At 40.2% G+C, this 24,577-nt stretch overlaps 1 protein-coding gene across 2 annotated transcripts in view; it reads left to right on the top strand.

Annotated features, from left to right (window-relative positions):
• Positions 1 to 1,061, top strand: part of PTN (pleiotrophin) — a 99,890-nt gene extending 98,829 nt beyond the window's left edge. The window contains exon 5 of one of the 2 annotated variants that reach the window (XM_026511606.4): positions 206 to 1,061. In XM_026511606.4, the coding sequence (XP_026367391.1) occupies positions 206 to 261 (56 nt within the window). In that variant the 3' untranslated portion in view covers positions 262 to 1,061. The remainder of the gene's footprint in view (positions 1 to 205) is intronic. The other variant, XM_057304377.1, reaches the window with a different exon arrangement.
• Positions 1,062 to 24,577: the final 23,516 nt, after the last annotated feature.

Raw genomic sequence — 24,577 nt, 5'->3', positions numbered from 1 at the left:
GGACTATGTATGTTATCAGGAACGGTTCTAGTCGACAATAAGCTATTAATAGTTGAGTTTGGGGGGTACAGAGTCACATGCACATTTTCCACTGCATGGAGGGTTGGCGCCCCCAACCCGATTGTTCAAGGGTTAACTGTGTAAGAAAACTGCCCCCATTGTTTACTGATGTGATGCTTTTTTTTCTATTTTTTTTTATCAACAGCAGAATCTAAGAAGAAGAAAAAGGAAGGCAAGAAACAGGAGAAGATGCTGGACTAAGAGACACCACCTTCTGTGGAACATGAAAAGGACATCAGCAAACAGGATCAGTTAACTATTGCATTTATACCTATGTAGGCTTTTTATTCAAAAATTATCTATAGCTTAAGTACACAATAGGCAGAAACAAAAAAAAATTTTGTAGTAGTGTTTTTTTTTTTTTTTTAATGTATACCATAGGACCACTAGGGGCTTATAATAAAGGACTGTAATCCTATTTAGAAAGTTGACTTCTAGTACATGATACATGGTAGAAAATTGAGGTAAGTTTTTTTTTTGAAGTTATGTGATATTTTACATTTAAGATTTTTTTTACATTTTTTTTCTTTTGGCAGCAATTTAAGTGTTATGACCATGTAAACTACTTTTCTTGTTAGATAATTTTTTCACCTAGACTTTTTTTCCCAATTGAGAAAAATATATACTAAACAAAGCAGCAATAAAATATAATCATCCAATCTGAGGAAAATATCTTGTTTTCTGCCAATGGATTTAAAAACAAAAACTTTGGTCAGCAAAACGGGGGGAGGGGGCAGAGCATGGCCTAATTCAATGTTGACTTTTTTTTTTTTTTAAGAAAAGCATTAAAAGAAATTCTTTCACTTTGGCAGGAACATTTGTTTTCTTGATGAAATTATTTTTCCTTCTGAGGAAAAAAAAGACTAGGAAAATAAATCAAGGTGATGCTGAAACAAGGTGATTTTGCGTGCAGTGATTTGATATTGTAACCCTCTTCCTTTGTCCCCTACGCTCCCCCAGTCAACCTGTTATCATACAAACTAATAAAATCACTCTTGGGCACAAATGGTATAGAGGGTTTAGGTCTACGTAGTGTAGCTGTACATCTATGTATTTTTAACTCAATATTTAGTGCTATGGAATTGAACAAAAGTCCCGAAGTAATCTAGAGTTTGAGGGAACAGAAAAACACTCTTCTTATATTGAATAAATTTGGGCTCACGTAATCCAAATCAGGAACAGAGTAACACATGCAAAATTGTAGTTTGTACTTGGTTTTTCTAAGCCCCTCTATTGTCTACTATATGTACCAAGATATCTACCAAGGACTATCTGTACAACTCCCTTATCTGCTGGGTTCCAAGTACAATCTTTAAATAAGTCAATGCTGCTATTATTCAGAGAAATAACACCTCAGAAATCAGCTGAGATTAGCTAGTATTACGCCTGAAAAAGCCACCTCTAATTTTAAAGTGGTAAGACTCCATAACAAACACCTATCTACCAAGATAACTCCAAGTCCACTTTCAGAAATAATGGTTTCGACGTACCTTGGGCTAGCCGTAAAATAATTAATTACAGACTGGTCTAACGATGCAGCCGAAGAGCCTTCAGGGCTAAACTGTTCTGCCGTCTAGTCAAAGACTCCACTCGAGCTAGAAACGTTGAGGGGGTTCCTATCTCCCCACTAAGTCAAAACCAACTGCCAGTGAGGAGTAGGAAAACCTAAAACATTTCATGGACTGGGGCTTAATAAAAGCAGACCACCTCGTGAAGAGCAAAAGACAGAAACATGAACCGTGAATGCAGTCCTTTTACAAGAGGACCTAATAGGAAAAAAGCACTCATGGGGATGGATGGAGGAGAAGAAAATTTTGAATAGGGTTTTTTTTATAGCAAGTCCCATAAGGATAGAGGTGGTGGAAGAGTCTGCAGGAAATTTTGTGAGCCTCTCACCTAATATTTCTCCTCCGTTAGTCTTTGGCCATCATAGCAGCTCATGAATCGGTAATGAGCTAAGGTAAACTAGAACAAAATCTCCCAGAAGAAAAGCAGCCCTGTAAATGATCATGGCCTCCCCTTCACTCCCAGGGCATGGAGCAGGATTCCTAACAAACCATAGAATAAGCCTCCGATTCTCTGTTAAAGCAAGGGTTGGAATGTTAATTGCTGTTGCATAGGCTATGAAATTAAACTTCCTCTAAGTCTTGAGAATTATTCTACCCCAGCACCAGCTTAAAACATCTTTGCTAAATCTTACCGAAGTACTGAAAACACAAATACAAAAGGATAAGCTCCAAAAAAATCACTGCTTCTCACAAACAGGAGCCGAGACCATCATCAGTCATTCCAGAGAGTGCTCTAGCAAACTCTTCTTCCCAGATGTTCTCAATTTTATGGACTTTATCTTAAAGTTTATTTAGTCTTGAGGTAGGAAATGCAAATATAAAGAAATCAGCTATAATAGAAAAAGAGGCTTGAACGACGGCCGAGTAGGAGGACCTTAAGTTCACTTCATCCCACTTTTACAACTAGTTATCGCTCATATCCAAGAAAATTGAGCCATCCGAGGACTGGCAGAACACATTCCACACCTAAAGGCGGAGAAGAAGCTGCACTGGGGAGGTTAGGAACTGGAGAGGTTAGGAAGGGCAGCAACGGTGGTTGGGAGCTGACCAAAGGAGGGAGGGAGCTGTGGGCACAGAGAGGGGAAAACACGAGGGAGCCCACACAGGGAAAATGAATCCCTGTAACACCTGGCCTTGAAAACCAGAGTGGCTGAATTCGGTGAGTCTGTATAACCAGCGCAACTGGGAGCCTGGAGCTTTAAGAGTCAGCCGACTTAGCACTGTTAGCACTGGCTGAGCCAGGATAGCTAGTAAGAGCTGGGTCTCTAACCCTAAAGAGACAACAGCCCAAGGAGAGTCAACACGAAGCCACAGTTTGCACAATAGGAGGGAGATCTGTTTAGAGTAATTTCAGAGAGAGCTAGGGGGACTTCTCTGGGAACAAAGGAGCTGGCAGGCACTATTTTCCTCCCCTGCCCCCCAGCATAAACAGAGACACCTGAGGGAGGTGGCACTGCACAGACGCTTGCTACCTACCCCGCTAGCATTATGCTCTGCCCATAAGTTCTGAAGACTCACCCACTCCAGACACGCTGGCCTGAGCCCTGAGCTCAGTGCAAATTTTGTGAATGTCGTGCAGGCGGCAGCCAACTGCTACGCACACAGACACCGCATGCCCCCGGCCACCGACACCATGGCCGTGCACCACACTCCCGGCAGCCACCAGTCTGCGGGGGATACAACCTAGGACCCGCAGCTCAGTACAAATTTTGCTAACACTGCTGTCCTGCCCCTGAGTCCTTCTGTGGGCATGCCTCCTGAGACCCTACATGCTTGGCTCTCACTAACATCACAGAGAGCAAGCACAGGCCACAACAGGCCAAGAGTCCATGCCGACATGTGGGCTGCAAGGAAAAGGGACTCAGACACAAGAGCAGGACACAAGCAACACACATAGCAGACTCCCCTGAAGTGCCAGGTGCTGGTGAACAGGGGACAGGGCGCTGCGGGGCACTACAGGACCGCCTCTTCATAAAGCCGCTACTTGCAAGAGCAGAAGATACAACTCACTGACCTAACACCCAGAAAAAGCAGACACAGAGAGGTAAACAAAATGAAGAGACAGAGAGAGGTTCCAAATGAAAGAATAGGACAAAATTATAGCAGAAGATCTGTGTGAAACAGAAGTAAGTAATATGCCTGATACAGAATTTGAAGTAATGATCATAAAGATACTCACTGGACTTAGAGAAAAAATAACACATCAGAGATGAAGAACTTAATACATGGAATTAAAAATGCAATAGATTGAATAAGTAGTAGCCTACAGGAAGCAAAGGCCTGTATCAGTGACTGAGGATAGAGTAATGAAAAGCAATCAAGCCAAACAGGTAACAAACAAATACTGCATAATGAGAATAGACTTAAAGAATTCAGCATGATAACATTCATGTTATAGGGATGCCACAGAGAGAGAAAGGGGACAGAAAATGTATTTGAAGAAATAATAGCTGAAAACTTCCCAAATCTGGGGATGGAAACAGAGATCCAGATTCGGGAAGCAAAGAGATACCCCAACAGATTCAACCCAAGGTGATCCACACCTAGACACATAGTAATTAAAATGGCCAAAAAAAAAGGGATAAAGAATGAATTTTAAAGGTTCCAAAAAAGGGAGTTACATACAAATGAAATCCCATAAGGCTATTGGTTGATTTTTCAGCACAAACTTTGTAAAAGGCCTGAGGAAAGTGGAGTGATGTATTCAGTGCTGAAAAGGAAAAATCTGCCACTAAGAATACTTTATCCAACAAGGCTATCATTCAGAATAGAAAGAGAGACAAAGAGTTTGCAGACACAGACTGAGGGCGTGGGGGGGAGGGGATGGGATAGGCCGGTGATGGGTATTAAGGAGGGCACGTATTGCATGGTGCACTGGGTGTTATACACAAGTAATGAGTCATGGAACTTTACATCAAAAACTGGGGATGTACTGTATGGTGACTAATACAATAAAAAATATTAAAAAATAAATAAACCATGTGTATATTTTAAAAAAAAGTTTGCAGACAAAGAAATGTTAAAAGAATTCATGACCATTAAAGCAGCCCTATAAGAAATGTTAAGGGGCACTCCGTGAATAGAAAACAAAACCATAAGTGAAAGTAAGAAAAACAGAAGCACAAAAGAAAAAAAAAAAGTATATCTATTAAAAGCAGTCAAGAGAAGAACAAAATAAAAGGATGCAAAATATGACACCAAATATCTGAAATGTGGAGGGAAGAGGAATAAAGAATGAGTTCGAAATTAAGTGACCATCAGCTTAACAAAAACTGCTGTGTGCAGAAGATGGTAACCACAAATCAAAAAAGAGTGATATGCAAAAAATAAAGAGTAAGGAATCCAAGTAGATCAATAAAGAAAACCAGCAAACCATGAGAGAAAGAGAAGAAAGGATCAGAGAAAAACTATGAAAACAAGAAACAAAATGGCAGTAAATACACACCAATAATTATTTTGAATGTAAATTGACTAAATGCTCCAATCAAAAGACGTAAGGTGATAGAATGTATAAAAAAGGAAGACTCATCTATACACTGGCTATAGAAGACATTTCAGAGTTAAGACACCTGCAGATTGAAAGTGAGGGGATGGAGAAACATTTATCATGTAAATGCATGTCCAAAGCCAGAGCAGCAATACTTGTTATGAGACAAAATAGACTTTAAAACAAAGTCTGGAACTGCAGGGAGAGAGGGGAAAGATGGTGGAGGAGGAGGGGACCCTATTTCAACCAGTCCCTGAATCAAGCTGGATATCTACCAGACCATCCTGAACACCCACAAAATCAGCCTGAGACGTAAGAAGATACATCCGGATCCCTACAAACAGAACATCTCGGCGCTGGGTCTCAAGGTACGAAGCGGGAGCCGAGAGTCTGCGCACAGATATCAGAAGATAAACAGAAGGGGGAGGGAGCCGCGGAGCTCGGGCGCCAGGAAGCAGAAGCCTCTTGCACTGGGGAGCGGGCCGGACTGCGGGACCGGTAGCCGCCAGGAAACCAGACTGAAACCGGGAGTTCAGGAATGTGTGCGCATGAACCAGACTGAAACAGGGAGCTCGGGAGCGCGCACGGGAACCAGGGGCAGCTGGTGGTGTTAAAAGCGCAAAGGGCAGAGACAAGCCGGCCCTGGGAGCGAGGGCTGGGAGAATGACTGTGGGGCGCACAACATGGGACACTGGGGGGTTTTTAGCAGCACCAACAGAAACAGAGTTAGAGTGGCCAGGAGAGCTCAGTGGAGAGCAGACTGCGATCTCTCTGTTCTGAGACAGAGGCTAGGATACAGCCACTGCTGCTCTGACTCTCAGCAGAGGCACAGAAAACCACCAGGGAAAGCCGCCAGGGAACAAAAGGCCCAAAATAACAGTTCGCATTGTGCCCATCCCCATCCCCCCTTGCAGGGGACAGAGCAACTCTACCCAAACAGGGTTGCCTGAGTATCAGCGTGGCAGGCCCCTCCCTCAAAAGGCAGGCTGAAAGAACAAGAAGCCCACAACCCTAAGTCCCTATAAAACCAGTGCATCTTGCTTGGGTCCTGGTCAATAATTTGGGCTCTGTACATCCCCACGACCTCTCCTCCTCAGGATGACAAGGAGGAGGAATCCCCAACAAAGGAAAGAAACAGACTGTGGCCTCCGCCACAGAACTCATGGATATGGATATAACCAAGTTGTCAGAAATGGAGTTCAGAGTAACAATTATCAAGATGATGTATAGGCTTGAGAAAAATATTAATGAAAATATAGAATCTCTAAGGGCTGAAATGAGAACGAATCTGGCAGAAATTAAGAATTCTATGAATGAAACGCAGTCTGAACTGAATGCTCTGACTGCCAGGGTAAACAAGGCAGAAGACCGAATTAGTGAGTTAGAGGATGAGATAATAGAGAAGGAGGAAAGAGAGGTAACATGGGGAAAAAAAGAAAACCCATTTTTATGAAAAAAAGCTACAGGAGATTACTGACTCAATGAAACGTTCCAATGTCAGAATTATCAGGATACCCAAGGAGGTGGAGAAGAGAAAGGTCTAGAAGAGATATTTGAACATATTGTAGCTGAGACCTTCCCTAATCTGGTGAAGGAATCAAGCATTCGTGTCCAAGTGGCAGAGAGAACCCCTCCCAAGATCAATGAGAATAGACCAACACCACGACATATAATAGTACAATTTGCAAATCTTAGATCCAAGGAAACGATCTTGAAAGTGGCGACGGGGGGGGGGGGGGGGGAGAGATTCCTTACGTACAGAGGGAGGAACATCAGAATAACGTCAGACCTGTCTACAGAGACCTAGCAAGCCAGAAAGGGTTGGCAAGACATATTCAGAGCACTGAGTGAGAAGAACATGCAGCCAAGGAAACTGTATCCAGCAAGGCTGTCATTCAGAATGGATGGAGAGACAAGGAGCTTCCAAGACTAGCAGAAACTGAAAGAATATGTGACCACCAAGCCAGCCCTACAAGAAATATTAAGGGGGGTTCTATAAAAGCAGAAAGACCCCAAGAGTGATACAGAACAGAAATTTACAATCTATAGAAACAAAGACTTTATAGGCAACATGACATCATTAAAATCATCTCTCCCAATAATCACTCTCAATATGAATGGCCTAAATGCTTCCATAAAATGCCACAGGGTGGCAGATTGGATAAAAAGACATGACCCATCCATATGTTGTCTACAAGACACTCACTTTGAACCTAAAGATACATCCAGACTGAAAGTGAAGAGATGGAGAACCATTTTTCACAGACCTCAAAAGAAATCTGGGGTAGCAATTCTCATATCAGACAAATTAGATTTTAAGCTAAAGACTGTAGTTAGAGATACAGAAGGACACCATATTATTTTTAAAGGGTGTATCCAACAAGAGGATCTAACAATTATAAATACCTATGCCCCCAGCGGGGGAGCAGCCAACTGTTAGCCAGAATAAAGAGACATATAGATAATAAAACTTTAATAGTAGGGGACCTCAACACTCCACTCTCAGCAATAGATAGATCATCCAAGCAGAAAATCAACAAAGAAACAAGAGCTTTGAATGACACACTGGACCAGATGGACCTCATAGATATATACAGAACACTCCATCCTAAAATAATAGAGTCCTCATTCTTTCCAAATGCACATGGAACATTCTCCAGAATAGACATTATACTGGGTCACAAAACAGGTCTCAACCAATACCAAAGGACGGAAATTATTCCCTGCATATTCTCAGACCACAATGTTTTGAAACTGGAACTCAATCACAAGAAAAAAATCTGGAAGAAACTCAAACACTTGGAAACTAAAAACCATCCTGCTCAAGAATGATTAGGTAAACCAGGTAATTAAAGAAGAACTTAAGCAGGGGCGCCTGGGTGGCACAGCGGTTAAGTGTCTGCCTTCGGCTCAGGGCGTGATCCCGGCATTATGGGATCGAGCCCCACATCAGGCGCCTCCACTAGGAGCCTGCTTCTTCCTCTCCCACTCCCCCTGCTTGTGTTCCCTCTCTCGCTGGTTATCTCTATCTCTGTCAAATAAATAAATAAAATCTTGAAAGAAAGAAAGAAAAGGAAAGAAAAGCAATTTATGGAAACCAATGAGAATGAAAACACATCGGTCCAAAATCTATGGGATGCTGCAAAGGTGGTCCTAAGGGGGAAATACACAGCCATCCAAGCTTCACTCAAAAGAATAGAAAAATCTAAAATGCAGTCCTTATATTCACACCTTAAACAGCTGGAGATGGAACAAAAGAACAGGCTTAAGCCAGGCATGAAAAGATAGCTGATTAAGATTAGAGCAGAGATCAATGAATTAGAAACCAGAAATAGAGTAGAGCAGATCAACAAAACTAGAAACTGCTTCTTTGAAAGAATTAATAAGATCGATAAGCCACTGGCCAGACTTATTCAAAAGAATAGAGAAAGGACCCAAATTAATAAAATTATGAATGAAAGGGGAGAGATCACGACTGACACCAAGGAAATAGAAACAATCATTAGAAACTATTATCAACAACTATATGCCAATAAATTAAGCAACCTGTAAGAAATGGATGCCTTCCTGGAAACCCATAAACTACCAAGACTGAAACAGGAAGAAACTGATAACCTAAATGGACAGATTAACAGTGAAGAGATTGAAGCAGTGATCAAAACCTCCCAAAAAACAAGAGTCCAGGGCCTGACGGATTCCCCGGGGATTTCTACCAAACATTCAAAGAAGAAATAATACCTATTCTCCTGAAGCTCTTTCAAAAAATAGAAAGAGAAGGAAAACTACCAAACCATTCTATGAGGCCAGCCTTACCTCGATCCCAAAACCAGGCAAAGACCCCATCAAAAAGGAAAACTACAGACTGATATCCCTGATGAATATGGACACCAAAATTCTCAACAAGATCCTAGCTAATGGGATCCAACAGTACATTAAAAGGATTATCCATCACGACCAAGTGGTTCATCCCTGGGATGCAAGGGTGGTTCAACATTCGCAAATCAGTGTGATATAACACATTAATAAGAAACAAGAACCATATGATCCTCTCAATTGATGCAGAAAAAGCATTTGACAAAATACAGCATCCTTTCCTGATTAAAACCTCCAGAGTGTAGGAATAGAGGGCACATTCCTCAATTTCATAAAAAAACCATTTATGAAAAGCCTACTGTGAATATCATTCTCAATGGGGAAAAGCTGAGAGCCTTTCCCTCAAGATCAGGAGCATGACAAGGATGCCCCCTCTCGCCATCATTGTTCAACATAGTACTAGAAGTCCTTGCAACAGCAATCAGACAACAAAAAGAAATAAAAGGTATTCAAATCAGCAAAGAAGTCAAACTCTCTCTCTTCGCAGATGACATAATACTTTATGTGGAAAACCCAAAAGACTCCACCCCCAAATTACTAGAACTCATACAACAATTCAGTAATGTGGCGGGATACAAAATCAATGCTCAGAAATCAGTTGCATTTCTATACGTGAACAATCAGACTGAAGAAAGAGAAATTAGGGAATCGATTCCATTTACAATAGCAACAAAAATCATAAGATATCTTGGAATAAACGTAACTAGAGAGATAAAGGATCTATGCTCTAAGAAATACAGAACACTGATGAAAGACATTGAAGACGACACAAAAAGATGGAAAAACATTCCATGCTCATGGGTCGGAAGAACAAACATAGTCAAAATGTCTATGCTAACCAGAACAATCTACACTTTCAACGCCATCCCGATCAAAATACCAATGACATTTTTCAAAGAACTGGAACAAACAATCCTAAAATTTGTGTGGAATCAGAAAAGATCCTGAATCACCAAGGAAATGCTGAAAAGGAAAAACAAACCTGGGGGCATCACCTGCCTGATTTCAAGCTATACTACAAAGCTGTGATCACCTAGACAGCATGGTGCTGGCACAAAAACAGACACACAGACCAATGGAACAGAATAGAGAACCAAGAAATGGACCCTTGGCTCCTTGGGCAACTAATCTTTGACAAAGCAGGAAAAAATATCCAGTGGAAAAAAGACAGTCTCTTCAATAAATGGTGCTGGGAAAATTGGACAGCTATATACAGAAGAATGATATTTGACCACTCTCTCACACCATACACAAAGATAAACTCCAAATGGATGAAAGACCTCGATGTGAGACAGGAATCCATCAGAATCCTAGAGGAGAACATGGACTGTAACCTCTTCGACATCAGCCACAGCAACTTCCTTCATGACACATCTCCAAAGGCAAGGGAAACAAAAGCAAAAGTGAACTTTTGGGACTTCATCAAGACAAAAAGCTTCTGCACAGCCAAGGAAACAGTCAAAAAAACTAAAAGGCAACCCACAGAATGGGAGAAGATATTTGCAAATAACACTACAGATAAAAAGGCTGGTATCCAAGATCTGTAAAGAACTTCTCAAACTCAATACACAAGAACTTCTCAAACTAATCAAAAAATGGGCAGAAGATATGAACAGACACTTTTCCAATGAAGACATACAAATGGCTAACAGACACATGAAAAAATGTTCAAAATCATTAGCCATCAAGGAAATTCAAATCAAAACCACATTGAGATACCACCTTACGCCAGTTAGAGTGGCAAAAATTGTCAAGGCAGGAAACAACAAATGTTGGAGAGGATGTGGAGAAAGGAGATCCCTCTTACACTGTTGGTGGGAATGCAAGTTGGTACAGCCACTTTGGAAAACAGTGTGGAGGTCCCTTAAAAAGTTAAAAATAGAGCTACCCTATGATCCAGCAATTGCACTATTGGGTATTAACCCCAAAGACACAGACGTAGTGAAGAGAAGGGCCTTATGCACCCCAATGTTCATAGCAGCATTGTTCACAATAGCTAAATCGTGGAAGGAGCCGAGATGCCCTTCAACAGATGACTGGATTAAGAAGATGTGGATACAATGGAATATTACTCAGCCATCAAAAAAAAAAACGATTTCCCAACATTTGCTGCAACATGGACGGGACTGGAGGAGATTATGCTAAGCGAAGTAAGTCAAGCAGAGAAGGACAATTACCATATGGTTTCACTCATTTATGGAACATAAGAAGTAGGAAGATTGGTAGGAGAAGAAAGGGAAGAAGAAAGGGGGGTAAACAGAAGGGGAATGAACCATGAGAGACTATGGACTCTGGGAAACAAACTGAGGGCTTCAGAGGGGAGGGGGATGGGGAAATGGGATAGGCCGGTGATGGGTAGTAAGGAGGGCACGTATTGCATGGTGCACTGGGTGTTATACGCAAGTAATGAATCATGGAACTTTACATCAAAAACTAGGGATGTACTGTATGGTGACTAACATAATTTATAAAAATAATAAAATAAAAAAATAAGAGGGACATTTACAGCAATACAGGCCTACCTCAAGAAGCAAGAAAAATCTTAAACAATCTAACCTTACACCTAAAGGAGTCAGAGAAAGAACTAATGAAGCCTAAAGCCAGCAGAAGGAAGGAAACAAAGATTAGAGCAGAAAGAAGTGATACAGAAACTAAAAAAACAATAGAACACATCAAATGAAACCAGAAGCTGGTTTCTGAAATGATCAACAAAATTGATAAGCCTCCAGACAAATTCATCAAAAATAGAGAGGAGGGGAGGGTAAGAAAGGACTTAAATAAAAATCACAAATGAAAGAGAACCAACAACCAACACCACAGAAATACAAACAATTGTAGAACATTATGAAAAAACTATAAGCCAACAAATTAGACAACCTAGAAGAAATGGATACATTCCTAGAAACATACAACCTACGAAAATTGAATAAGGAGGAAATAGAAAATTTGAACAGACTGTTTACTAGCAAGATGATTAAATCGAAAAATTCCCCAAAAAACAAAATTCCAGGACCTGATGGCTTCATAGGCAAGTTCTACCTAAAATTTAAAGAAGAGATAATACCTACTCTATTCAAACTATTTCAAACAAGAGGAGAAGAAGAAAAACTTCCAAATTCATTCTATGAGGTATCACCCTGATACAAAACCAGATAAAGACACCACAAAAAAGAAAATTACTGGGCAATATCTCTGATGACCATAGACATTAAAATCCTCAACAAAATACTAGCAAACCAAATCCAACAATATATTAAAAAATCATTCGCCGCGATCAAGTGCGATTTATTCCAGGATGCAAGGGTGGTTTAATATTTGCAAATCAATCAACCTGATACATCACATCAATAAGAGAAAGGATAAGAACTAGACCATCATTTCAATAGATGCAGAGAAAGCATCTGACAAAGTACAACATTCATTCTTGATAAAAGCCTTCAACAAAGTAGGTTTAGAGAGAACATACCTCAACATAATAAAGGTCACATATGAAAAACCCAAAGTTAACATCATCCTCAAAGGAATCAACTGAGAGCTTTACCCCTAAGGTCAGGTACCAGACAAAGATATCTACTCTCACCAGTTTTATTCAGAATAGTAGTGGAAGCCCTAGCCACAACAATCAGACAACAAAAAGAAATAAAAGGCATCCAAACTGGTAAGGAAGAAGTAAAACTTTCACTATTTGCAGATGACATGATACTATATATAGAAAACCCAAAATACTCCCCCATAAAACTACCAGAGCTGATAAATGAATTCAGAAAAGTCTCAGGATACAAAATAAATGTGGAGAAATCTGTTGTTTTTCTATACAATAACGGAGCAGAAAAAAAGAGAAATTAAGAAAACAATCCCATTTAAATTTCACCAAAAATATTATGATACCTAGGAGTAAACCTAACTAAAGAGGAAAAAGACCTATTCTATGGAAACTATAAAAAATTGATGAAAGAAACTGAAGACCACACAAAGAAATGGAAAGACATCCATGCTCATGATTGGAAGAACAAATATTGTTAAAATGTCTATACTACCCAAAGCACTCTACACATTTAATGCAATTCCTATCAAAGTACCATTTTTCATAGCATTTTTCATTGAACTAGGAAAAAAAACCTAAAATTTGTATGGAACCACGAAACACCTGGAGTAGCCAATGCAATTTTGAAAAAGAAAAGCAAAGCTGTTAGTACCACAATTCCAGACTTCAAGTTATATTACAAAGCTGTAGTAATCAAAACAGTATGGGACTGGCATGAAAACAGTCACATAGATCAATGGAACAGAATAGAAAACCCAGAAATAAACTCCAATTATATGGTCAATTAATCTTTGACAAAGCAGGAAAGAATATCCAATGGGAAAAGGAAAGTCTCCAACAAATGGTGTTGGAAAAACTGCAGCTACATGCAAAAGGAGGAACCAGACCACTTTCTGTAACATACATAAAAATAAACTCAAAAAATGGAGTAAAGACCTAAACGTAAGACACGAAACCATAAAAATCCTAGAAGAGAACACAGCCAGTAATGTTCCCTAACATCAGCTATAGCAACTTCTTACTAGATATGTCTCCTGAGGCAAGGGAAACAAAAATAAAAATAAACTATTGGGACTACATCAAAATAAAAACTTCGGCATAGCAAAGGAAACAATCAATGAAACTAAAGGGCAATGTACAAATGGGAGAAGACTTTTGCAAATGCCATATCCAATTAAAGGGTTAGTGTCTAAAATATATAAAGAATTTATACAACTCAACACCCAAAAAACAAATAATCCACTTAAAAATGGGCAGAAGATGTGAACAGACACTTCACCAAAGAAGACATCCAGATGGCCAAAAGACACAGGAGAAGATTGTCAACATCACTCATCATCAGGGAAATGCAAATCAAAACCACCACGATATATCACCTTACACCTGTCAGAATGGCTAAAATCAAAAACACAAGGAACAACAAGTGTTGGTGAGGATGTGGAGAAAAAGGAACCATAGTGCACTGCTGGTGAGAATGCAAACTGGTGCGGCCTCTGTGGAAAACAGTACGGAGGTTCCTCAAAATTTTTACAATCCAGTAATCGCACTACTGGTATTTACCCAACAATACAAAAACACTGATTCAAAAAGATACATGCACCTATGTTTATTGCAGCATTATTTACAATAGCCAAATTATGGAAGTAACCCAAGTATCCACTGATAGACGAATGGATAAAGAAAAAGTGGTATATGGGGTGCCTGGGTGGCTCAGTCGGTTAAGTGTCTGCGGTTAAGTGTCTGCCTTCCGCTCAGGTCATGATCCCGGATCAAGCCTGTGACAGGCTCTCTGCTCAGCAGGGAGTCTGCCTCTCCCTCCTCCTCTGCCCCTCCCTCTGCTTGTGCCCTCTAATGAAAAAAATCTTTAAAAAAGTGACGTACACACACGCACGCACACGCACACACACACGGAGGACATGATTCAGCCATAAAAAAGAATGAATCTTGCCATTTACAACAATGTGCTTGGAGCTAGACAGTATAACGCTAAGCAAAACGGGACAGTCAGCAAAAGACAAATACCGTATAAATTCACTCACATGTGGAATTTAAGAAACAAAACAAATGAGCAAAGGGGGAAAAAAAAGAGAGAGAGAAAGAGACAAACCAAGAAACATAATCTTGACTGGAGAACAATCTGACGGGGGGGGGGGGTGAAATAGGTGATGGGGACTAAAGAGAGCACCTGTGATGCACACTGGGTGTTGTATGAAAGTGTTGAATCACTACATTGTACATCTGAAATTAATGTAACACTGTATGTTAACTAGAATTAAAATAAAATAGAAAAAAAAAAAACAGCTGTGATTCCTTAAATGGCCTTATAGTGAAGACAAGGTTTCCTCGCAGCGATTAGGAGGGCATAAAACAGCCTATCCAAAACCCTAGCAAAAACATTCCTTCAGTGACCAGAAAATGTCCTTGTTCAGCTCGGTGACTGCATCCTCTGCACTTGTACCCTGGCAGACCTTCTGATTTATCCTGAGTATGTGAATGCTGACACACTCATTATATAGAGACAAAGAAGAGCTGGGATAAAGACATTTTGATTTCTATATGTCTGGAATGACATCCTAACTTCCTGTTAACTCGGTAGGAGTGGAACTCCAAACACAACTACGTTCTAAATAAGTTCTACGAAGTTGTAGTGGTGGGGATGCATGGGTATAAAAAAATTAATTTCATTTGTGGTCTCTTATTTGAGGAAAGAAAGGCTACATTGCCATGGAGAAAACAGATATTTTTTGAAGAATAAGAGACACAATTTTTTTTCATAATATGCAACTTGATTCCATATTCCTGAAAGTCTTAAATTAATTGTTTTAGAACTTCTCTAAATGAAAACCAGAGGTAAATACGCTTTAGGAAGCACTGAATGAGGCAGTAGAAAATACTATCTTTCACAAATTGAATTATTTAAAACTAGTTTCCAAACATAAAAGTCAGAACTTTATCAACCTTTAGTCATGAGATTTTTCTAATGGAGTAAAGCAAAGGGCTTTTTACCCCATTAACCTTCTTAAAAAAAAAAAAAGTCAACATCTTTGGATGTGGAAAACTCACTCCATGTCTTTCCCTTCATTACCGAGTTTTTCTCCTGTGTTCCCCCCATTAAATCTTGGTTGCCACAATCAGGCAGACAGAATGCAAGAGGACACTTCTTTCCTGCATTTGGAAACGTTAGCAACAGACAGTAACTGCTCCAGGTCCGTCAAATAAATGCATTTTCAATCTACTTTTCAAAGAAGGTATAGAGTCTTGGAATACATTTACATCAGGAGAAAGGGGCATAATGTTATTCTGAGCAACCAGCAATTAATGCCTACCTCAAACTCGTGGACTCTAATCCCCCTAGAAATAAAAGATATGGAACGTCTTCATCAGAGAAAAATGCATCACAATCTAGAAGTCCACCCCCTGCCCCACGGTTTCTGTTCTTCTCAATTGTTCAATCTTTAAGCAAGGCACCAGAAATAAGGTAAACTGCTCAATCCTGATAGGGTCACAAGTAAAATAATGTCATTCAAGGATGTTTCAACACAAAGAAATGCAGACCTACATGTGCTTATTTTTTAATTTGAAAAGGACAATAAAGTCCAATTAGCTCTCAATATCTGATTTCTATAAACGTATGATTTTAGGGGACAAAACCTTAACAGGCAGAGCATTGCTTGATATATTTCCTATGTATGTAACCATTATAACTGCTATATTAAGTTACCCGTGGGGTTGGCCAAGGAGATAACATGTCTAGATTATCACCACATATCTTCTTGCTTTTTTTGAAAATGTGCATGGAAGCCATACATTTTACATTAAAGAATGAAAACAGAAAATCCTGACATCATATTCCTAAACTCCTGCGAAAAGAGGGATCAGCTTAGAGACCAAGCAGGTATAGTGATTGTATCCATATATTCGACTTGCCCTTAGTGGAGACACAAAGGTTACATAAAATAATAATCACAATTATTTTTCTCCTCTGTCTTTTGATTGTCAGACCCATCAAACACAGGACAAAGTCATCATCTTCGAGCATCTTAAGTATATGAGATTTTTTGAGAATTACGTGAATAGTCACTATTTGACCAACAAATTGAGATGCTTGCAATGAGTGTTACAAATTTTAGACTTCTAAATCCAAAAGTTGTATGCTTTTAAGGTAGTCACAGCTAATAATTAAAATTCTTCCCAATTTATTTAGAGATCTGCCAAACTACCGTCTGGTACCAAGAATGAAGGGAGAGATAGGAGGGGCCTGTTCTGAGACGTGGTCCAGGGGAGAGTGTTTAATTGCTCTCATCAAGCATTTCTGAAACCTCGGAATTCCTTACCTCTATATTAAGCTAAAAGATACCTGGGCATCTAAGGTAGTTTTCCTTGGCAAGCATTTGGTTTAGGTGTGTACTAATTAAACTAGGAAACTTAACCAGTGCTGGGGAAATTGGATTCAGACTTTCTGGTGAATGCATCCTTTATCAAGACACTTAACGATATCCAAAATAAGATTCTAGTCTCCTATAAAATGCATCTCTAAAATGTGTTTGAAGAAATACTATTCAGTGTTACTTGTATAGATTAATGCAGATCAATTAATTCCTGAAAACCTCTTTGGGTATATTGCCCCTTCCAAATTCTTATTACACATTTTACCCCATAGGCTAGGACTAGTTTAAACTCATTAACTAATTTATGAATTCCTTCATTAAGCATGTTTATTAAGTGCTCAGCTCTGTTACAGGTGCTAGGGAGGCAGCAAAGAACAAAACAGACCCCCCAACACCCCATTTTCATGGAATTTACACTCCTACTCGAGACACGGACCATGAATACAATGGTATTCTAGCAGCACAGAACTCGCCAAAGCACAGAGCTGCAAGCCACCAAACCTTCTTAAAGCTTAGGGCTAGAATTGGCCAGGCATCATTTCTGCCACATTCTCTTGGTGAAAATGAGTCAGGGCCAGCTCAGATTCTAGAGGCGGGATCCACACAGGGAGTGAATCCCAGAAAACAGGATTCACTGGGGGCCTCGCTGGGCACAAAATATACAACAAAGTCAAACACACATTAGATGGTGTTAAGTGCCATGGAGGAAAATAAAACCGTGAAGGACAATACATAGTGTTGGGTAAACACTGCCATGTGAAATACAGTGACCAGAGACGGCGACATTCGAGCCAGCAAAAACCTGAAGCAGGTGAGGGAGCAGGTCATGGGGTTGCCTGCAGGGAAAGCATTCCAGACAGAGAGAGCTCTGTAAGGTGGTGAGAGCGAAGCTCCAAATGGAAGTTTCCGACACATCCCATGAACAGCAGCGAGCCTGTGAATGCAGGGAGCCAAGGCAAAAGGAGGAAGAACTCACCAGAGTAACAGGAATGAGGGCAGCACCAGTGAGGGGTGGGCGCCAGAGGAACTGTTTTATTTCTCCTGTGACAGTCCCTGCTTCCTTAACTAAGAGGACGAAGTAGGAAGGCTGGCAGGGGCTTTGGAGGTTCAGGTTTGTTCAGATTCCTCAAATCCTTACTAACATAACTGCTGAACAACTCCGGTCCCATTGTTGTCCTCAAGGTTCATGTAAGATATGTGGCAAAGTTCTCCCTTGACCTGATTTAATGAGCTGAATGACCCATCTCTCGGTGTGGCTTTTATCAATCCCAGCCCCACGACAACTAGTAAAACGAGATGCTTGGTGGCAGGAAGACTCTAGATTTGAGTCCGTGCCTCAAAATGAAGATGTTAACATTTGAGCTCATGATTTCCTTGGTTTAATTTAGCCAGGTCTACTGCAAAAGCCACCTGTTCCTAACAGTGTCCACTATAGTGTCCCACCAACAAGCTCATTTACCAGCTCTCCACTCTATATCATGGACCCTTCATTTCCCAGCTTAGGATGTTAATGTCAATCCCATTGCTTTTTATGACATCTCAGCTTGATAATTAATTCTACACACTTCCAGCATCTCTGAGGATCTGTGCCCTATTCTACACCTAACAGCCTCCCCTATGCTTTTGTTCTTGATTTCCACATCGTTTGGCATTCTTTGGTTGCAAGCAAGAGAAAATTCTGTTCTTAAACTGAATGAAGTGTGTGTGCAAAGAAAATTTTTGAAAGGATATTCAATAGCTCCAAGAATTGAGTAGAAGAGGCTAGGGAAGGGTAGAGGATCAGAGGAGCTTTAAAAAACAAAAAAGACAAATATTCTGAGCATCTGAGCTGCCCAAGAGTTCCTCACATGACTCAGTTCCCATCATTTTTGGTCTGTGTTCCTGCATTCATGGGACATTCCTTCTGGGACAGGACTCTGGTTGGCCACATGGCACTCCCATTGCATTGGGAGTTTCCAGGTGGGCAGCCTATCGGAATCACACAAAAACGAAGTACAGCAATTCAAACATGGGCATATTTGCCAAAAAGAAAAAGAAAATACTAAAAATGAAGCATTAAAAGAATGGTTATAATCAATTATCTTCATTATGTTTAATATTAAACTATTAAAAATAAGGAATACCAAGAAATAAGCACTGACGTGGCCTGGAACCATGTTGTACAGAAATTTGAACGCAAAGAAAAGGAGCCTGTTGGACTACGAAGAGTTACTTGTATTTTTAGTAGGAGGCTGGTGTGAGTAACAGTGCTTACACTTGAAGGATTTTAGTCTGTCACCTGGAAGTGGTTTATAAGATAAATTTGAATAGCAAAGCACTTCAGACGGAGAGACAATTTAGGAAGTTATTGGAATTTTCCAACTGAGAAATAATGAAGGCCATTTGGATCTGCCATACTTTTTGCCTCTGGCCACCCAGCCATTTTCTCTTATTTTTTTTTTCCTCTTCTATCACTGTTGCCTTGTTATTTTCTTTGTGATTGAAGGAGACCTGATTTAATAACACATTTTTGCTTCATGCTTTGGGAGCCTAATGTCAGATAGCTACCCCTTATGAAATAAGGCGGATTTAGAAAGCTGACCAGTTGTCACAAACTTCCTGGTTCTCTGACTTCATAGCCCTCCGTTCCTATTAGCATGCATGAGGCCACCTTGACCAGCAGACTCAGTCCCGGTGTGAACCTTGTGAACTGTCTTCTGATTCCCCAGTAAGATATTCACTGGTAACCATTCACACTGTGTCCCATATGTAAGACACAGAATCATGCCTTATCCCTGAGATAAAACCTCCAATTTATTACCCCTCTCCACCATGTCCCTAATTGATTCCCTTGAAGTCAGCTGGCCCTTACAAGACTAGGCTCTGTTTTTCTAACTCTATCCTCCCCTTCTAACCACACCATCACCATCCAGATGTAGTCCTGCTCTGAATCTCTTACCACATCTGGACACACTTGTCTGATGTGAATCAAGGCATGAGTTTGCATTTTGCCTGATCTTAGAGTACTTGCTACCATAGTCTCTGAGCTTCCTGTCAGCAAACATTTTCCCTTTCTTTCCTGGACTTCCCGGAGGCTAGCCTCTGGCCAGCCCGTGCCTACACCTATCCTCTGGCCGCTGAGTGCTGGGTTCTGTCTGCTGGGCCGACTCTCCCTCCTACCATCTCCTCTCCCATCACCTTCCTTTCCTTCCCTTCCTTTCAGCAGCTCCCAACCATGTGTGGAGATCTCTGCTTCCACATCATCCCTACCTGCCTGAAGTTATCCCCTTGACCTCCGGGTGTGAGCTATGGTAGGGGAAGTCACTTAAGTGGAAGAGAATGGGCACAGGGGAGAGTGCAGAAAACAATAGAAAAGGTGATGTAACACCTTATCTTATCCACATAGGCAACAACAGGAGCTATGCTTGTTATCAATCACGTGAGAGTCTTACAGAAGAGAGCCTGTACCTGGAGACTGGTGGAGAATTCCTGTGACAGAGCCCTGGGAACGCTAAAACCAAGATGCTTGTTCTCATGTAAGGGTTCTTAACATTTTGTTGTTGTTCCATGAACTCCTCTGGAAGGCTGGACAAGCCTATGGATCCCCTCACAGAGCAGCATTTTTATGCTTAAACTAAAGTACGTTGGATTATAAATGATTCCAATTATATTGCAAGACAGTGTAACTATACGAAAAAAAGCTCGATATAGAAATAGTTTGCTTCATTACTTACCCATTAAATAACAGGGTCTAGAGTTCAGTCTAATCACTGAAGTGATACATACAAAGGATGCTTGTAAATATCTGCAAAGCTGGAACAATGAGACCATCCGTGCCTTCTATTGGTGACAAAGTCACAAATACTGTTACTGCTGTGTGCTGTTGCCCATATTTGCCATGGAAGAAAAGGTCAAATTTCCTTTCAGAGATGTGTGACAATAAACATGATTTTTTTTTCCTGTTTATGTCATAGATCAGGTACCTCACTCATACACTGATGTGTTCATTAATTCAACCAATAGGTTTTAAGTGTACAAAAAAGCATGTTAAATCTCGGTCCAGACTGGATTCAAAATCTATTCCCCCCTAACACTCTCATACTTTACCACCTCATTGCTTAATACTCCCTTCTGATAACAATGTTTCTCAGGCTCGACCTTTTTACTTAAGAACCCTATTCCAGTGGAAGTCACAATCCTAGGCTAGCCCAGCATGTTGCTGGAAATCTGTTGTCAGTTCTTTCCCAAGGGGGCCCTTTCACTATTTTATCAGGCTAGGACAGGCCTTTCTTCTCCAACACTAGGCTGCCCTTCCTGTCAAGCTGTGAACACACCACTGGATCCTCTCCCTGGTGCCTGGGTCCCTGCTGCTGCTTCCGTGTGAGATGCTAGACCTCCTTGTGACAGTGGAACTATGGTCTTCTCTCCCAATTCCTTAGATGTTATTCTCTCACTCATACGCTGATGTGGTTCATTAATTCAACTGTGTGTACAAAAAACCATGTTACATCTCTGTCAGACTGGATTCAAAGTCCCCACCTAACACTTGTACTTTACCATCTCATTGTTTAATACGCACTTCTGACAACAACGTTTCTCAGGCTCAACCTTTGTTAAGAGATGGGAAGTTAGTAGTTACAATTATATATTGTGCACATTTGTAGATATGGCAATCTCTGCTGGGTGGATAATGTTAATAATAATTTTCCTTTCCTATAGATCAAATCCTACAATGGATTTGAAAATGTAGAACTCTTTGAAAGTATTAATAACTTTGATTTACTGAGCACCTACTACATGCAAAACACGGTTATAAATGCTTACTGGATTATCTCTTTAGTTATCATAACAATTCTGAGAGAAGGGCTATTAATACCTTCATTTCATAGCCAAACTAAGATTCAAATAGGCTAATAACTTGCCCAGTGACAAGAAGAACAAAGGCATTTTATCAATAGTTATATTTCAGCCACTTTCTACCCATTGTATGAAATGAAAATTATATGAAGTTATATGACTATATATTGTAATATTTAGCCATATTTAAATAAGGACCACTGGGATCCATTCTGCCATTTGTATGTAAATTACTTCCGGAAGTTATTGAGCAACAGCCATAAAACACAAGGTAAGATGACTCCCCCAATGGCCTTCTGTAGGTGAAATGCACAAATACCAACTTTCAGTTGTACCTGAGGAGTAATTTACACATTTGTACACAGCTCTAAGTTTTGGCATGTTATATTTCCTATTGTATTTTCTCTCATTGTGTTAAGTGTTTGTACTTTGTTATCAACATTTTTGTTCTCTTTTCTAAATATAAAGGAATGGTCTTCCCTTCAATGATGAGGCAAAATCCTGAAATTCTTTTTACAATAAGAGCAATGATTGTTTTATCAGCCTAACTCAGGAATTGCAGACCAGGGAAATAAGATCAAGAAAACCTACCAAAAAATTATAAATGTATTATAAACATTTGCTGGATTCTTTGTAGGAGCTCTGTTCTCATTTTTTAACATATCTAACAAAATGAAAATATATTAGGAAAAATTAATAACCCTTCAATATTTTCTTGAGGTAATTACTGTTAACATTTTTATATGTATTCTTCCAAAATATTCTGTTTGTGTGTGTATGTATGTATGTGTATGTATGTGTGTATCTATCTATCTATCTATCTATCTATATATATAGATAGCAGCTCTAAAGAACACAGGCAGATAAGATTGGAACAGTGCGTTCTCGAGGATATAACCAAGTCATCCTTACTGGGATGGATTCACATTTTATGTAGGAGTTCATCTTCTCAGTCACCCTCATTATGCAAGGGCTCACAGAGCACCAGAATTACTACAACCCTCAGAATATTGCCTCATACAAAGGCCCATTTTATAGCAAAAAAACCCAAACAAACAAAAAAAGGCATTGCAATAGGCAAGTGACCACAGGATCCATTGGTCGGTCCTAACACAGCATTATCAGAAGCTGTTGGCCCAAAAGGACTTTGGAATGGCTTTTTAAAAAATCTCAGCTAATATTCAAGCTTAGGGACAATACCTGTGTAATTTGGCATTGAATTCTGTGACATGTTAAGGTACCAGATTTAGCAGTGGTCACAGACTAGGTTGGTTAATATCAAGAGGACAGAGAGGACTCCAAGTAATAGGGGCCAGATGTCAATGCTTAAAAGCCAGTAGCCTGAAGGCTGCAATTACCTTAATGACTAGCAAGGCTGGAGAGACAGCCAGCTGGACTTTACCTTCAGGGAGTTTGAGAGATCATTGAGTATGGTGTTCCTAGAGACCAAGTGGTAAGACAAGCCAGTCAACAAGGGTGATGTTAAACATCTACACCCAGGAAAAGGTAAGAATAGAAAAGCAGGAGGCTGAGGGTGTTTCCCCCAAAGTAGTTTTAATTCCTTGTTCAGTTACTAAATCTGAGCTAATTTTAATATTCGGGACCCAGTGACTGGACAGATCCAGGTCTTAGATGGAAAGACTGCCAACAAAATACTTTAATGATTCTTTTAGTCCCTCCCCAAATGGATCTATGGATACTTAAAAGGTTGACTTTACCCTGAAGACAAGAGAATACCCAGACATCTTGAGAAATACTAGCAAAGTGTCTGACTTGACATTGATACCTAGAGATCTAAGTCATCAACACCAAGGAACTCTAACCCGGCTTGACTGGAGGCTCAAGAGAACAAGTAAAACATGGTGCCCTGGATAAAAATCAGACCACAGCGGGCCCATTCCATCTCAAGACCCATCCAGTGGGCATTTTTCCAATTTCAGAATGAATAAGTGGAACTGACATACTTAGCAACGGCAGTAACCCCCATGTTGGGTCACTGACCTCCAGTAAAAGGTATCACAGGAAACGTCTGACCCTGCCCTCCTCCTGCAGCCAATATAGTTAGTCAAAAACAGAAAAAATGAACCTGTGGGACTTCATCAAGATAAAAGGCTTCTGCACAGCCAAGGAAACAGTAAAAAAAAACTAAGAGGCAGCCCACGGAATGGGAGAAGATATTTGCAAATGACACTACAGATAAAAGACAGGTATCCAAGATCTACAAAGAACTTCTCAAACTCAATACACAAGAAACAAATAATCGAATCAAAAAATGGGCAGAAGATATGAACAGACACTTTTCCAATGAAGACATACAAGTGGCTAACAGACACATGAACAAATGTTCAATATCATTAGCCATCAGGGAAATTCAAATCAAAACCACATTGAGATACCACCTTACGCCAGTTAGAGTGGCAAAAATTGACAAGGCAGGAAACAACAAATGTTGGAGAGGATGTGGAGAAAGGGGAACCCTCTTACACTGTTGGTGGGAATGCGAGTTGGTACAGCCACTTTGGAAAACAGTGTGGAGGTCCCTTAAAAAGTTAAAAATAGAGCTACCCTATGATCCAGCCATTGCACTACTGGGTATTAACCCCAAAGATACAGACGTAGTGAAGAGAAGGGCCATATGCACCCCAATGTTCATAGCAGCAATGTCCACAATAGCTAAATCGTGGAAGGAGCCGAGATGCCCTTCAACAGATGACTGGATTAAGAAGTTGTGGTCCATATATACAATGGAATATTACTCAGCTATCAGAAAAAACGAGTTCTCAACATTTGCTGCAACATGGACGGCACTGGAGGAGATAAT

Source organism: Ursus arctos, unplaced genomic scaffold (genome assembly GCF_023065955.2).
Source record: "Ursus arctos isolate Adak ecotype North America unplaced genomic scaffold, UrsArc2.0 scaffold_3, whole genome shotgun sequence".
In the NCBI taxonomy this organism is placed as follows: Eukaryota; Metazoa; Chordata; class Mammalia; order Carnivora; family Ursidae; genus Ursus; species Ursus arctos.
The sequence above is the reverse complement of the archived record's forward strand: the minus strand, read 5'-3'. Positions and strand labels throughout refer to the sequence as shown.